The following is a 14437-nucleotide window of genomic DNA, read 5'->3' as shown; positions in this document are numbered from 1 at the left end:
TCTTTACCTGTTGAAATCCATTTTTGCCCAAAGATGGCTCAAGCGTAAACTTCAGCCTTGTGTCGACACCTGAAGACAAAAAGAAAGCACAATACATTTGGCTTAGAGCTTTGAACCGGCATCAGGCAAAACGCAGGAAAATGAATGCACAGCACACAGCTTTCACATCAAAACCTTCCAACTGCACCTCCGCGCAAGTACCCCAAACACACGCCCAAACACGCTCAAAACTTTAAGCTCGTGAATTAAAAGAAAAATCCCATGCAGGCAATGAAATGAGTTTTAAAAATGATTAAATGGGGGGGGGGTCACCAAACATGAAGAGGAAACTCACGAAAAGGACATACTGTAGGCCTTCATGATAACTTGAAAACTGTCCTCTTTTAGTCAAGGTAGAAAAGGTATGGGGGGGGGGGAAAAAATTATCCAGAAAACCGCAGGAAGAACTGGCGACAGATGGGGCAAATCTGATTCAGGTAGTCAAAATCCAGAGAGTAAGCCCAGTGGCCTACTGCAAACTCAGCAACAGAACCAGGACTGGAGGACCGAAGTCAATGTAGCCTGAAATAGTGGGCCACTTCACCCCGAGAGCAGCACTGATCCGATGCAGCCATCCTGTTAAAGACCTTTCGGAACAAACCTGGGATCACTAGCTAAGCAGACCAAACCAGTACATGGCTGAACACACTCCTCCTGTTAGCAGCCTGTTTCCTGCAATTCGACTGGTATATTTGGTTTTTCCTGACAAAACTCGAGCGGCTTGCCTCTATATCCCAGCTACCGACCACCGAATCTTACGTTCACCATTTCCCAACACCATCTCTTTGTGCAAAGTTTTCACACACCACTCGAAAGTTAAAAAGCGAAGTTGAATTCTTCCAGCCAGCACTTTAATTTTTTTTTTAATTGAAGCCCGGACAGAAACGCAGGTAATACGTACTTTACCGACAAAAGCCGATAATGTAATTTATTGACTATTGCGCACGATTTCGACACACTGACCGGTATTTCACGCGGAACGGGAACAGTAATGTCTGACTACGGAGAACATTACAAAACAAAACAAGAGGAGCAGCCATCGCGCTCAGGATACGTGAACTGTTCTCGGTACGCACTCAGAGATTGTTGTTGTTTTTTTTCAGTTTTAATAAAATAAGGACACGTATTAAACACTCACGGAAATGAAAGGCACAGAAATTGGTGTAGGGAGTTAGTCGAGAATTCAAAACATAAATAATGGAAAAGCTTGACGACAGCCTTAACGCTCTTCCCCGCCAGCAGGCCTCAAACAGCGGTATCTACTACCTACTGTGGTTCTGCAAAACGTCCGAGACAGTTTTCCGTTACCGTCAACAGCATGTATATATATATATTTAAATTCCCGTGTTCCGTTAAAGAAACTAAACAAATTAACAGTCGCGTTTTGATTTTTTGTTTCAGGAAAAATGAAGCATTCTGCCCCCATTCTGCATCTTCGGCCGTCGCTGTCCAACACGCTGGTGCTGAATTTCCCCCCTCCTCCTCCTCCTTCTCGCTGAGGTTGCTACGTCCAAGAAGTACAGAAAATTACGTGGTCAATTAAAAAAAAAAACCATTCAGCAGCCCCGATGAAATTATATCATTAACTTAGCACTTGTTGAAGGTTCACGAATAACAACATTGCATTCGGACAGCTGCAGGAGCAACCATCGCTGTGTTTTTGTATCTGTGGGTCCTGCAGCAATTTCTGTCCCACGCCTGAATCGATAACGCACCGTTTCGCCAACACCCCACACTTTTTATATATATATACACACACACGACAAAGACTGAACAACCTGGCTCCGTTTCAGTCATCGCTTCGGGTTAAAAAAAACACGATTGCCACACCAAACACAGCCCTTCATCACTCGCCTCCAACCTGTTCGTATCCGTCGCTTTCGTCCTGCGACGAACAAGGATCATCCTCCCCGAAACCCACCCTCCTTCTTCTCCGGGACGACGGGCTGTAAACCGAGGACGACGCGATTTCACACACAGGGACGGAGCGCGCAATAAAAACATTCTTCCACGTTTAAACCCAAAACGATTCATGCCGTGTAGACGCACGCAGCGCGCCTCAATAAAAAAAAATGTCACACCAAACGTAAACAAAACCAAACAAAAACAGCCGCTCGAAACAAAGATCCAGTAATCGCACAGCATGAAGCCAAGACGCCCCTGGATATACGATACGAGCCCGGTTTAAAGGGCTCATGTTGTAATCGCGGGCTTGACCATTAAAGATCATTGTGAAAATGTCAGAATCGGCCCGATTGCTCACCTCACCGTTAAAAGACTCCGGATAAGAACACACACACACACACACACACACACACACACACACACACACACACACACACACACACACACACACAAAAACACATCACCTGGTTCTAAAGTGCAGAGCAGTCTTGGGGCACTTCTGGAAATGCAACTGCGCTTCTTGAGGACATTGCTGATGATGTTGCTAACTCCTCCATTATTCTGTTTTTTCACGCAGCCTCTAGACCTTTTGGCACAGGTGAGCCTGTCTTGCTTCATCGGTGACCGACAGAGAGGTTGCGTTATTTTCCTTCTGACACAACAACGTCCCCCTTGCCTAGAAACGTCCCTCAGATCGTCTCCAACATTGTTCCAGAAAAAGACGGGGAGGAGGAGGGAAAAAAATCAGTTGGCTGGCCCATCCATCTTTGCTATCCGAGCCGCGCTTCCGTTTCTCTTTCCCTGATCTCGAAAATGCCGCGCGTACCACACGAAGATAAAGGATGGCACAAATTCTTCAACGCTGAAGGAAAATGCGGAGATAAAATCACGGACGCGTGTGTGTGTTGTTGGTTTTTATTTCCCCTCTCCCGAGTATCTGCACTGCAGCAACGGCGCGGTCCCACGGTGATCCACGCACACACCCACCCACACCACCGGCGTCATCGAAGGCGGGGGGAGGCCGTGTGAGGTCTGGATCATTCCTGTCTAATTATGAAGACCTGCCGGCTCATGGACGGTAGCCGAGAGATGGGAAATGGATCTTAGGGCTGCAGGTGGCATTTTGTCGCCTTTGTCTGGGCGAAAGAACGCAGATAACGAGTACAGGCGCACGGAGCGAAAGCAAATTTGCTTTTCGAGTTGTTGTTTTTTTTACAGTTTTACCCCTCAAGTCGATATTAAACGCCAATAAATATTTCAAACACCACCTCTTTTTTTATTAATCCCGTCAATCAGCCTACTAAGTAAACGGCGAACCCGGTGTTACAACCTATGATTGATTTTAAAAATAAGATTTGGTTGTTGTTTTTTTGCCTAAGAAGGTTTGTAACGTTACTTTATAGTTACGGAAAATGTGAATGAAGCTGGTAAACAAAAGAATGCGCCGATTTATTAAAGAGAAGGGCGTTTCAGACTCTAGTTTGTATAATATGAAATTTCAAGAGTACCTGAAAGTAAAGTGACCAGTTTTAACAGCAAAACTGATGTCAACACAACTCTGAATCCAATCCTAGCACAACACACAGAAGGCTCCCTTCCTGAGCCCCATAAATTTAACCTGGAGAGTCAAATTAAAATCCATCCATTTTCTAACCATTTCTTCCCATTCAGGTGTGCCAGGGAGCTGGAGTCTATCCCAGGAAGAAACGGGCACGAGGCAGGGTACACCCTGGACAGGACGCCAGTCCCTCACAAGGCTCCCACACACACAAACACAGGATGAACATATAACAATCCAAACAGATAGCACCCCAGGGTCCCCGAGCCGCGAGAGAGCAAAATTAAAATCCAATTACCCAACCCCTGCATCGAGGCACCCTGTACCTTGTGGTGTGAGCTCATCTTGGGCTTCCCCGCAAGAAACTGTAAATTAGTATAAATGAGTTAAATATTTAATGAGGTTCTGGAGAACATGAACTCCAATTCAACTCTTTCTGAATAATAATAATTATTATAGTAACTGCTTACACTTATACAGCGCTTTTCTGGACACTCCTCTCAAATCACTTTACAGGTGATGGGGACTCCCCTCCACCCCCACCAGTGTGCAGCCCCACCTGGATGATGCTCCAGTCCTCTCACACACACCAGCTCTCAGTGGGGAGGAGAGCAGAGGGATGGAGCCAGTTCAGAGAGGGGGGTTATTAGGAGGCCATGAGGGGTAAAGGCCAGGGGGGAAATTTGGCCAGGACACTGGGGTAACACCCCTACTCTTGTCGAGAGACGGCCCTGGGATTTTTAATGACCACAGAGAGTCAGGACCTCGGTTTTACGTCTCATCCGAAGACGCCTGTTTACAGTCTAGTGTCCCCGTCACTATACTGGAGCATTAGGACCCACACAGACCGCAGGGTGAGCGCCCCCTGCTGGCCCCACTAACACCTCTCCCAGCAGCAACCTTAGTTTTTCCCAGGAGGTCTCCCCTCCAGGTACTGGCCAGGCTCACACCTGCTGAGCTCCAGTGGGGCTGCCAGCTGGGAGCTGCAGGGTGATATGGCTGCTGGCACGGTTTAAGGTTTATAAGGTTTATAAGGTTTTGGCATTGAGAATAATATCTCAATGAAGAATCCAACAGAGAATGAGCTGACAATAACAGCCGTACTTATGACTTACTATAGACTACAAAGCAGTATGTTGCTAAGGCTGTTTCAGGAGGGAGCTGCGTCAGCATGCCTAGGCTGCAAAGGAACAAGTAAAGGTCTATTCCATGATGAGGACAGAAGAGAAGGAACGCAACATTTCAGCTGTGGAGCCTTCTTCAGGGGTAGAGGAAGGCTCCACAGCCGAAATGTTCCGTCTCTTCTCTCTTCAGCGTGGAATAAGCCTGATATTGCTAAGGTTGCCTGTCAATGAACTTTAATATCCAAAGGGAGGGAGACCGTGAGAACAAGGCGGATTTAGAAGCACATTTGAACTCCATTAAAATTATTATAATTATTTCGCTGCAGAGGCCCACACAGCGATACAAGAAAAACAGACAAACGTCACTCACAAAGAAGACAGTACAGCACTGCATCGGGAGATGAGAGCTATTTTAGATTATGCGGAGTGCGATCGCAGAGAAGATGAAAGATTTCCCGAGTCTGTCACTGTATTATCACACAGAGCTGTTGGAAATCCCTATCTTTATACTATCAATCCATTTTCCAACCAGTTTATCCAGTGCAGGGTCGTGGGAGTGTATTCCAGCAAGCAACAGGCACAAGGCAGGGTACACCCTGGATGGGACGCCAGTCCCTCACAAGGCTCACACGGACACACACACTCATACCAGAGCCCAATTTCCCTACAAGTAACCCAACAGTATGTCTTTAGACTGTGGGAGGAAACTGGAGCACCCAGAGGAAACTCATGCGAACACAGGGAGAACATGCGAACTCCACACAGACAGCACCCCAGGAATTGAACCCAGGGCCTCAGTGCTGCGAGGCAGCAATGCTAACAACTGCGCCACTGTGCTGCCTAAGAAAATTCTCAATTCTCCAATAAAGTTCCACACTGGCTGTGTGGAATGGGTGAGTGTTTTTGTGTGTGTGCCCTGCAATGGACTGGTGTCCCATCCAGGGTGTACACTGCCTTACCGGCATAGATTCCATCCCCCACCTCAACCCTGAATTGGGAAAAGATTAGAAAGTAAATGGATCATTTCTTTTCATTTGGATTAAAGCAGGTGCGTTTGCATTCTGGGCACGTTTGCAGCAGTGAATGGATGAGAGGCTTGATCTCCATTTATCTGATGGAATCAATCTTGCGCTGTTTCATCAGCGGAGAACACCTGCTGGAAACATGCAAATCACTATAGCAAATGTCTGTCCAGAAACTGAAGTCTAAATGCAGACTACTTCTATGAGCTGGCCGGTGATTCTGATAGGAGATCAGAAATGCAAATAAAACAGGTCACTTTACCTCCTGTATGACTCCTCCTTATCAATGACTTACCATTTGCTATTTAGATTATAGCCATCAAGAGAAAGACTAAACAAACCTGTTCTGGCGAGTTATTATAATAGAATATCGTCCAGTACAGTATATAGTGAGTGTGCCATTTATTGCATGTTTTTGCTGCATGATTTGATGTAAAATGGGACAACATGGTGCTAGGTGGCGACACAGTGGTCAGTATTGCTGCCTCGCAGCGCTGGGGACCCGGGTTCAAATCCAGAGCCGGGATGCTGTCTGTGTGGAGTCTGCATGTTCTCCCAGTGTTCACATGGGTTTTTTTCCCAGGTACTCCAGTCGCCTCCCACTGTTCAAAGACACACTGGCTTCTAAGAAAATTGTCCCAGGTGTGAGTGTGCGTCAACGAGATAATCTGACATTCACTGCAGAGCAATTTTCTCAAAGAAGCACATGGCAAACGGCATCAGTATGTTAAAAAACTCACAGTAAACGCATTCAATTTTTTTCCGGCACCTAAATTGACACCATTTTGTGAAGACAGTTTTCTTTTAATTTTATAACACTGCTAAAGTAAAAAAAATAAAGTACAGTTAACAAGGAACGGCATTTTCACTTAAAATTGATAAAAGTGCTTGATTAATCAGGGATCTTGTGTCTGAAACAGTTCAAATTCTCAAAGAATTGTGTCCATAAAACTTTACAAGCAGAACCAAACGCACGTAAAAGGCAGAAGAAAATTCTCTCTCTTCTCTTCTTGGGGTAGAACAACAATTAAAATTAACTGCAAAATTCATTCATCTCATAAACAGTGAGCCAGATGTCCCATGCATTGTTGGTTAAACAATAAATAAAAATAAATGTGTTGGACGTGATTGCTGCACACTATCAAGAAGTCATGCTCATCAAGAAAAAAAATATCAGTTTTACTATACCTGGTTATTTAGCGCTGCCTTGCTGCATGTTAATAAAAAAAATAAGATCTAAGACAAATAGATACACGACACAGATTCGCTCAAGTGTTAGCCTGACCATGTCAAGCAAGTTTTAATTATACATTAAATCAATGAGCTCCTGATGATCAAAATATCCTCTGTCTTGCAATTCAAGAGAATTGCTTTAAAGACAGGAAAACAAGTTTCACAGAGCCTCCTGGGAATTCTCTGACCAGCCAGACTTCCTGCTGGTTGGCGTTTCCTGTGACTGCCCAATTGAAAAACTGACCCCTTCGCTGACCAGATGGGTTTCATTTGAATGCTTCCTTCCCAGCTCTTAATCCTGTAAGGAACTTAAGATCTCCAAACTCGGACTTGAAAAAATATTTACAAAAGTTCCAAGCATGCAAGGCATCATGTCAGAGCAGCAAAGATCAAAGATCTCTCCAGGCCAAGAGCCCCTTAGTTTACCTCTCCTGGCCGTGACTACACTGACCTGATCCCAGGACTCGTACTCCACAAAATCATCAGTCGCAATAGGTATCCTTAACCTTGGATCACTCCTTAATAATAATTCCTTACACTTATATAGTGCTTTTCCGGACCCTCCACTCAGAGCTCTTCCCAGGTCAGGGGGAATCCCACTACCCCCACCAGTGTGCAGCCCCACCTGGATGATGCTCCAGTCCTCTCACACACACCAGCTCTCAGTGGGGAGGAGAGCAGAGGGATGGAGCCAGTTCAGAGAGGGGGATTATTAGGAGGCCATGAGGGGTAAAGGCCAGGGGGGAAATTTGGCCAGGACACTGGGGTAACACCCCTACTCTTGTCGAGAGACGCCCTGGGATTTTTAATGACCACAGAGAGTCAGGACCTCGGTTTTACATCTCATCCGAAGGACGGTGCCTTTTTGACAGTCTAGTGTCCCCGTCACTATACTGGGGCATGAGGACCCACACAGACCGCAGGGTGAGCGCCCCCTGCTGGCCCCACTCACACCTCTCCCCAGCAGCAGCCTCAGCTTTCCCAGGAGTCTCCCCTCCAGGTACTGGCCAGGCTCACACCTGCTGGGCTCCAGTGGGGGGGGGCTGCCCGTTTTGAGTGACAGGCCTGCTGGCAACCAGAAGGCCATCCTTCCATCAGCCTTCAATAATAATTTCATTTCTTTCCTAAACCCCTCCTTTCCTTCACAGATTTTAAATTTTCGCCACCCGGTTTCACCTAAACTTCCCTTTGTTTGTTCACACTCAACTCTGCGCTCATTATTCAGTTTTTTTTCTTTTTGCTTTCTCCTTGGCATCCCATCTTTCCTTTCTTTTTACTTTTCAGTGCAGAATTGACCCCTGTCATTCCTCCACTTCACTGTTCGCCACTGAATACGTTTCTGCAAACACAATTCAGCATTTGGAGACTAAACCAGCAATAACACCCAGCCCTGTAAGCTGATTAATAATTATGCCTGTTTATGTTAGAAATGGACGACGGCTGCTAAGACGTTTGCACACTTTCCATCTGGTTGCAGAAAAAAAAACCTTTCCTGCTCACCCCTGGCAAGACACCAGGTGGCGCCAGTGAGCCGTGTTTATCGAAGAGCCCACGAAAGAGTCGGAACTCCAAAACTAGCAATGGGATAATAACAAACGCTTTAACGCTTTCAAAGGGTCTAGCCATAGAAGTCCTTGTAGCACCTGCGGCTCATATCGCATGGTCTCCTGCAGCACATGTACTTCAAGTAATGTGCAGGGCTCCTGTCATTCTTCGGTTGTTTCACCTGCTATTCATGTTGTGTTACGATAATAATGTAATGTGATAAGGTTGCTTTATTAGCCCTATACAATTTCTTGCATGAGGAATTTGTCTTGTTCGCAGACCCCAGCTTGCTCTCCATGAGACACACAGACAGGGAGAGAAGCTGGGGGTCAGAGAGCAGGGTCAGCCATTGTACAGCGCCCCTGGAGCAGCTGGGGTGAAGGGCCTCGCTCAGGGGCCCAAAGGAGTAGGATTCCTCTGCCGGCCGCGGGATTCGAACCGGCAACCTCCCGGCCACAGGCGCAGATCCTGAGCCACAGAGCCACCGCTCCACCCCGTCAATACATACACCTCTGTGCTGTGCTGCTTCAGATTGTGTCTTCCATGAATGCTCAGCTGAACCGCTCCCATCTGGGGAGAATTCTCCCGGCTGATTTTAAAGAGGTTACTGGGGTCAAGTCTCTTTGCGGCGAAGAACAGGAGCACATTGATTTGTGTACAAACTGATGTGCAGTTTTCCTTCTTCGCTTTCCTACAGCCAGCCTGGGAGAACCTGATTTTTTTTTTTCATGCTTGAAAAATGTATTGTATAACAACAGAGAACCATTGACATGGCACGGCTCGTATGTTAGTTTACAACACCCCTGACAGAGCACCGTCGCAGGTGTCGGTGGCGATTTCAGCGCTGAAGCAGACCAAGTGATGAGCGGCCTTCTGTGTTCTTTAACCAGAGAAGGATACAGAGGGCAGCTGCTGCCATGCTGTTACATTGTGGGAAGTCATTTGGTTAGATCATTTAACCTGTGACCTTTAACCTTGAACTTTGACCCTGTGACAGCCACAATCCATTAACTCATGAAAAAAAAAAGGCCAGAGCAAAGATAAGTGTGCTAACCAAATAACACATTTGCATCTGCTATTAATGCGTTTCTCTCAGGTACACTATCTCTATGCTGAGGTGAAGGGACATTTGAATCAAATTGGGCTACAAGGATGAGCTCAGAATTACAAATACATCATTCTATCAATTTTGGCCCCTTTTTTATTAACATGGGAATGATCTCAGGTTCACAATACTTCACAAAAGTATCAATGAAATGAATTGTGTTCATTACTACAATGTGCTGCTTGTGCAGAGGCTTCAGTGTATAACATTAAATATTTGCCTCTGTGATCAGCGCCACTAGCTTCTATATTTGGTTTTACAGCCTCCAAAGCAAATTCTGAAGACGAAAATAAGTTGGTCCTTCGATTTTGGAAAGAATCTTGGCTCCAAACATAAAGAAATAACTACTTACGCCTCTTCTGGGACACAGCCTGCAAGCACGCTGTTACAATGTCACTGTTCTTCTGGAGCTTGTGGTACAGCCTGTCCTTCCTCCTGAGCTGTCTAACCAGCTTTGCGGACTGGATCCCAATCCGATAGTTCACCTCCTGGACGATCCACTTGAGCTCCTCCGTGTCTGGGCCACGTGGGGGGGGGGAATACATATAAAAATATATCTGTCAGCTGCAACTCATTCCAAGGACTTGAGGAAATCCATCTGTCCATTTTCCAGACATCAGTAATACACTTCAACCACACCTTGCTTTCTTTTCTCACTTCTTGGAGAACATCTATGCATCCATCTTTCCAACTGACTCATCCAATTCATTGTCATGGGGGGGCCGGAGTCTATCCTGGCAAGCAGCGGGGGCAAGGGAGGATACGCCCTGGATGGGACGCCAGTCCATCACAGAACACACACACAGACACACTCGCACTCCCTCACCGGGACCTATTCCTATTAACCCCCCCCCCACCCAGCATGTCTTTGGACTGTGGGAGGAAACCTGGAGCACCCGGAGGAGCACACGAGAACATGCAAACTCCACACAGACAGCACTCCAAGTCCAAGTCAAGGAATTGAACGCAGGGCCCCGAAACTCGGAGGCAGCAAACGCTGACCCCTGCTGCCCTCAAGGTGACTCAAAACATCCAAATCACAGAACTTTAAGACCAATTACTAGAACACTATATTGCCTTTGCAACACAAGTCGCTTATCAATCAGACTCTTTATCGTACAGTTAACCTGGTGTAATGCATGCCCACTGAATTAATATAGGGAGGGTGTAAAAAGTCTTAAAAGTATTAAAAACGTTGTGACTTCGTACTTCGCATTAAAGGAAATATTGATGACCGCTATTAATTATTGTACTTCTGCTCTATGACATCCCATATCACATATGCTGTCGCAAAACGGGCCATTCTTATCTGTGCAGGTTAGGCCAATAATGAAGGGGTACAAAGCTTCTAACCTAAAATAAAAAAAGGAATTTCTAGCTCAGGTTGCAAGAGCCGAAATCTCGTTGTTAACGTCATGAATGGCCGATACATCCCCTTTAAGTAAAAAAAAAGACGACACCGGGGACCTTGAAAACAGAGCTCATCCAGGAGAACAGACTCGACCGTTTCAATACCAGCTGCTAAACCTTCTCACCTGGCGACTCGACTGAACTGCCGTGTGCAAGCCGCGATATCACCTGTATGAGTCAACTTTCAGCATGACATTTATCAAAAGTGCCTGGGCAAAAACAAATTCGCAGCTGTTTAGTGGCGTTGCATTAAAAAAAGCCAACAGCGCTGGCATTTAGTGTTATTAACAGTAAAATTGAAGGGGGGGGGGACTCAAAAGGCTTCTCTGTAGAGTGTCGGTCCTGATTGTTACGTAAACCTACATAAGATACGATACCTTTCTGGGCCAGGTACTTCATCTGGTGTCGCCGGGTGTGCTTCTCCTGCAGCTCCAGCAGGAAGTTCGAGCCGGTGTTGCTCCGGCCCAGGAAGGCATCGGAACTCGAGGCTTCGGTCGAGCTGTCCACGCTGTCCACGCTCTTCCCGCCGGAGCCGGAGTACGTATCGTACAGCTCCACGAGAAGGCAGTCCACTATGGAGGTGCGGGGGACACGCGTGGGCCCGGCGCGTTCGAGTTCGCGGTCCGGCCAGGGTCCGGTCCAGGTAGGATCCGCAGCGTCCCGCACCTCGCCGTTGCGGGGCTGGGTCGGGCTCGGGCGTGGTGCGGGCGTCCCGTTCTGCTCGGCGGCGAAGCCCCCGTTTTCTCCCCGCTGGCTGGACTCCCGGACCGTCTTCCGCTTGGCGGGGACCCACCGCTGAAACGCCGAGAAGCCGTCCGCCGGGGAACCGCCGCCGCCGCCGCCTGCATGGGCGCAGACGCCGTCCTCCCCCTCGGAGCCCCGACCAGCGCAGATGTCGATTTCCAAAAGTTCGCTCCGGCCAAGTTGTACCGGAGACGCCATTTTTTGTCTGTTTCTTTGCCCTCACCGCGGTCTCCAGCCCGCTTACGCCTCACATCCTGCTCCAAGTGAAGAGAAGTTCATGCGGAGCGGGGCCCGGAGCAGGTGAGACGCGCACAGGTAACCACGCACTCCCTCCAGGTGGCCCGCCGGTGCAACTTCACCGCAGAGCACAGTTCCGGGTGCATCCCATTCCCCCAGCCTAGGTTGAGCCGGCTGGTTTGGCTGGCGATCATGTTTCCTTCCTGCGATTCAGATAGCTTGAAGAACTCCCCTCCAGCAGCTCATAGTACCGCCCGCTTGAATTGTCCTGCTGCACAAACGTGTTGTGTTGTTGTTTTTTACCCCCACCTCCGAGCAGGTGTAAACTGTAAAGGTAGCAGAGGTACCTGCGCAGAACACGCACATTATCAAGACGTTTTTTTTGTCTGGGACCCACAAAATCCGAGCTCAGAGCGCTTCGGGAAGCTTAAAACTTGCCGTTTATTTATTTATTGTTACAGGAATTTATTGTTCTCCGGGACATCCCGGATCTCGTGTCTCGGCCGCCCGCTGGAATTAAACGCTCCACTTTTTCCGGACACCTCCGAAAAGTGTTTGTTTAAAATAAACCACCCTCCCCTATTCTAAAAAGCAGGGAATACCTTTATTTCATTTTCAGAGTAAATACATTTTTTTTCCCCCTCACAAAACATTCAAAGCCCGTGAGGGTAAAGATTCCCAATGTCTTCCTCGGAGTCGGGAAAAAAATGCGTAGAAAGTTCTTGATTAATCTTCGACATGGTGCATTTTGTTCGCTTCTGTTGCGTGTTTTCCTCCCTTGCGCGGAAACACTCTCCGAAGGCGATTTGCGTTTGGAACCGATTTTGTTTTCAGGTAACAGTTAACCGTGATAAATCTGTTTTCTAGCACAAAGGCTAGCGTTTTAGCATAATGGACGTGGAGAGGGTAACACTGCGAAATTATTAACGTTTCGGAGGTTCAGGTCAGTGGGAACTGAAGATGGCTAATGCTTTGTTTATCCTCTCCCTAATAAAAGCGGTATTAATGACAAAGTTGTTAAAAAAACACAAGACTGGTGGCTTTCAGTAAATTGTTGCTGATCATAAACTCCAGTACATATAAATATTCAATTCAACTTTGTCATTATACGTACACGGGTGCATAGTACAGTGAAAAGTGTTGCTCATTAGTCTCTCGGGTGCAGTAAAAAAATATAGGACAGTAGACAGTAATACAATACCAATAACAGTGTGAACAACAGTATGGTGCCAGTGCAAAATCGTCAAAAACTGTGCAAATACAGAGAAGTATACGAACAGGACAAAAAACAGTGCAAAAGTAATTCGGCGAACAGTGCAAAAATAATACGGTGATTAATAAATAGTACAGTTTTAAGTACAATGTCGGCTTCCATTCAGTTGTCGTGTATGTGGTGGTGTTGGAGTACGGTCACTGCGGGTACAGGAAGAAGTGAGGAGAGATCATAGCATGATGGGAGGGAGTGGGGGCCTCACCAGCTTGACAGCTCAGGGGGAGAAGCTGTTTTGGAGTCTAGTTGTGTGCGACTGGAGTGTCCGGAACCTTCTTCCAGACGGTAGGGGGGGACAAACAAGTTATGACTGGGGTGAGTGGGGTCAGACATAATTTTGGTGGCTTTGTTCAGACTCCTGGTGTTGTAGATTTCCTGGAGGGATGGTTAGGCCCTACTGATGATGTGTTGGGCAGATTTGACCACCCGCTGCAGGGCCTGACGGTCGGACGCGGTGCAGTTGCCGTACCTGAATGTGATGCAGATGGTCAGTATGCTCTCCACCGTCCATCTGTAGAAGTTGGTGAGGATCTGTGGATGCAGGCGGATTTTCTTCAGCCTGCTCAGGAAGTACAGCCGCTGTTGTGCCTTTTTGATGACACTGGAGGTGTTGAGTGCTCATGTGAGGTACTTAGAGATGTGAACACCTAGGAACTAGAAGTTCTTCACCACAGTCCCTTCGATGTAGATGGGGGAGTGGACTTTTCCTTGTCTCCTGAAGTCAACGATCAGCTCTTTGGTCTTGCTGATGTTGAGACATAGGTTGTTGGTTGGGCACCAGTCTGCAAGCTGTTTCATCTCCTCCCTGTAGGCAGTCTCATCGTCGTCGGTGATCAGGCCCACGACTGTGGTATCGTCGGCAGACTTGACGATGGTGTTTGTGCTGAACTTGGCAGTACAGTCGTGGGTGAACAGGGAGTAAAGCAGTGGGCTGAGCACGCAGGTGTTAAGGGTGAGCGTGTTGGAGGTGAGCTTGCCAATCCTGACAGTCAGGGGCCTGCTGGTGAGGAAGTCTAGGATCCAGCTACAGAGGCTGGTATGTCAACCTAGAGCCCAAAGAGTTTCCCCCATTTTAGGTCTTAACGTTTCGAAAACAAACACCAGCGTACATCTAGAGACATCTCCTCACGCTGTAGCTCATCTTGCCGATGACAAGATGTTTTTTGTTTTGCCCTATTTTTTGTGAAATAAAAAAAAGTTACCGATGATTAAAAAAAAAACAGAAATGAGGAGAATTCAGGAAAT

At 47.2% G+C, this 14437-nt stretch overlaps 1 protein-coding gene across 2 annotated transcripts in view; it reads right to left on the bottom strand.

The window, feature by feature from the left end:
- The window catches only part of tbc1d30 (TBC1 domain family, member 30), a 40826-nt gene extending 28742 nt beyond the window's left edge, over positions 1-12084 (bottom strand). For both annotated transcript variants that reach the window (XM_088923116.1, XM_088923117.1), the window contains exons 1-3: positions 11319-12084; positions 9884-10048; positions 8-69 (exon numbers count right to left, since the gene is read on the bottom strand). In XM_088923116.1, the coding sequence (XP_088779242.1) occupies positions 8-69; positions 9884-10048; positions 11319-11883 (792 nt within the window). In that variant the 5' untranslated portion in view covers positions 11884-12084. The remainder of the gene's footprint in view (positions 1-7; positions 70-9883; positions 10049-11318) is intronic.
- Between the last annotated feature and the right edge of the window lie 2353 nt (positions 12085-14437).

The sequence above is a fragment of the Atractosteus spatula genome, chromosome 8 (genome assembly GCF_055471065.1).
Source record: "Atractosteus spatula isolate fAtrSpa1 chromosome 8, fAtrSpa1.hap1, whole genome shotgun sequence".
NCBI classification, from domain to species: domain Eukaryota; kingdom Metazoa; phylum Chordata; class Actinopteri; order Semionotiformes; family Lepisosteidae; genus Atractosteus; species Atractosteus spatula.
The sequence above is the reverse complement of the archived record's forward strand: the minus strand, read 5'-3'. Positions and strand labels throughout refer to the sequence as shown.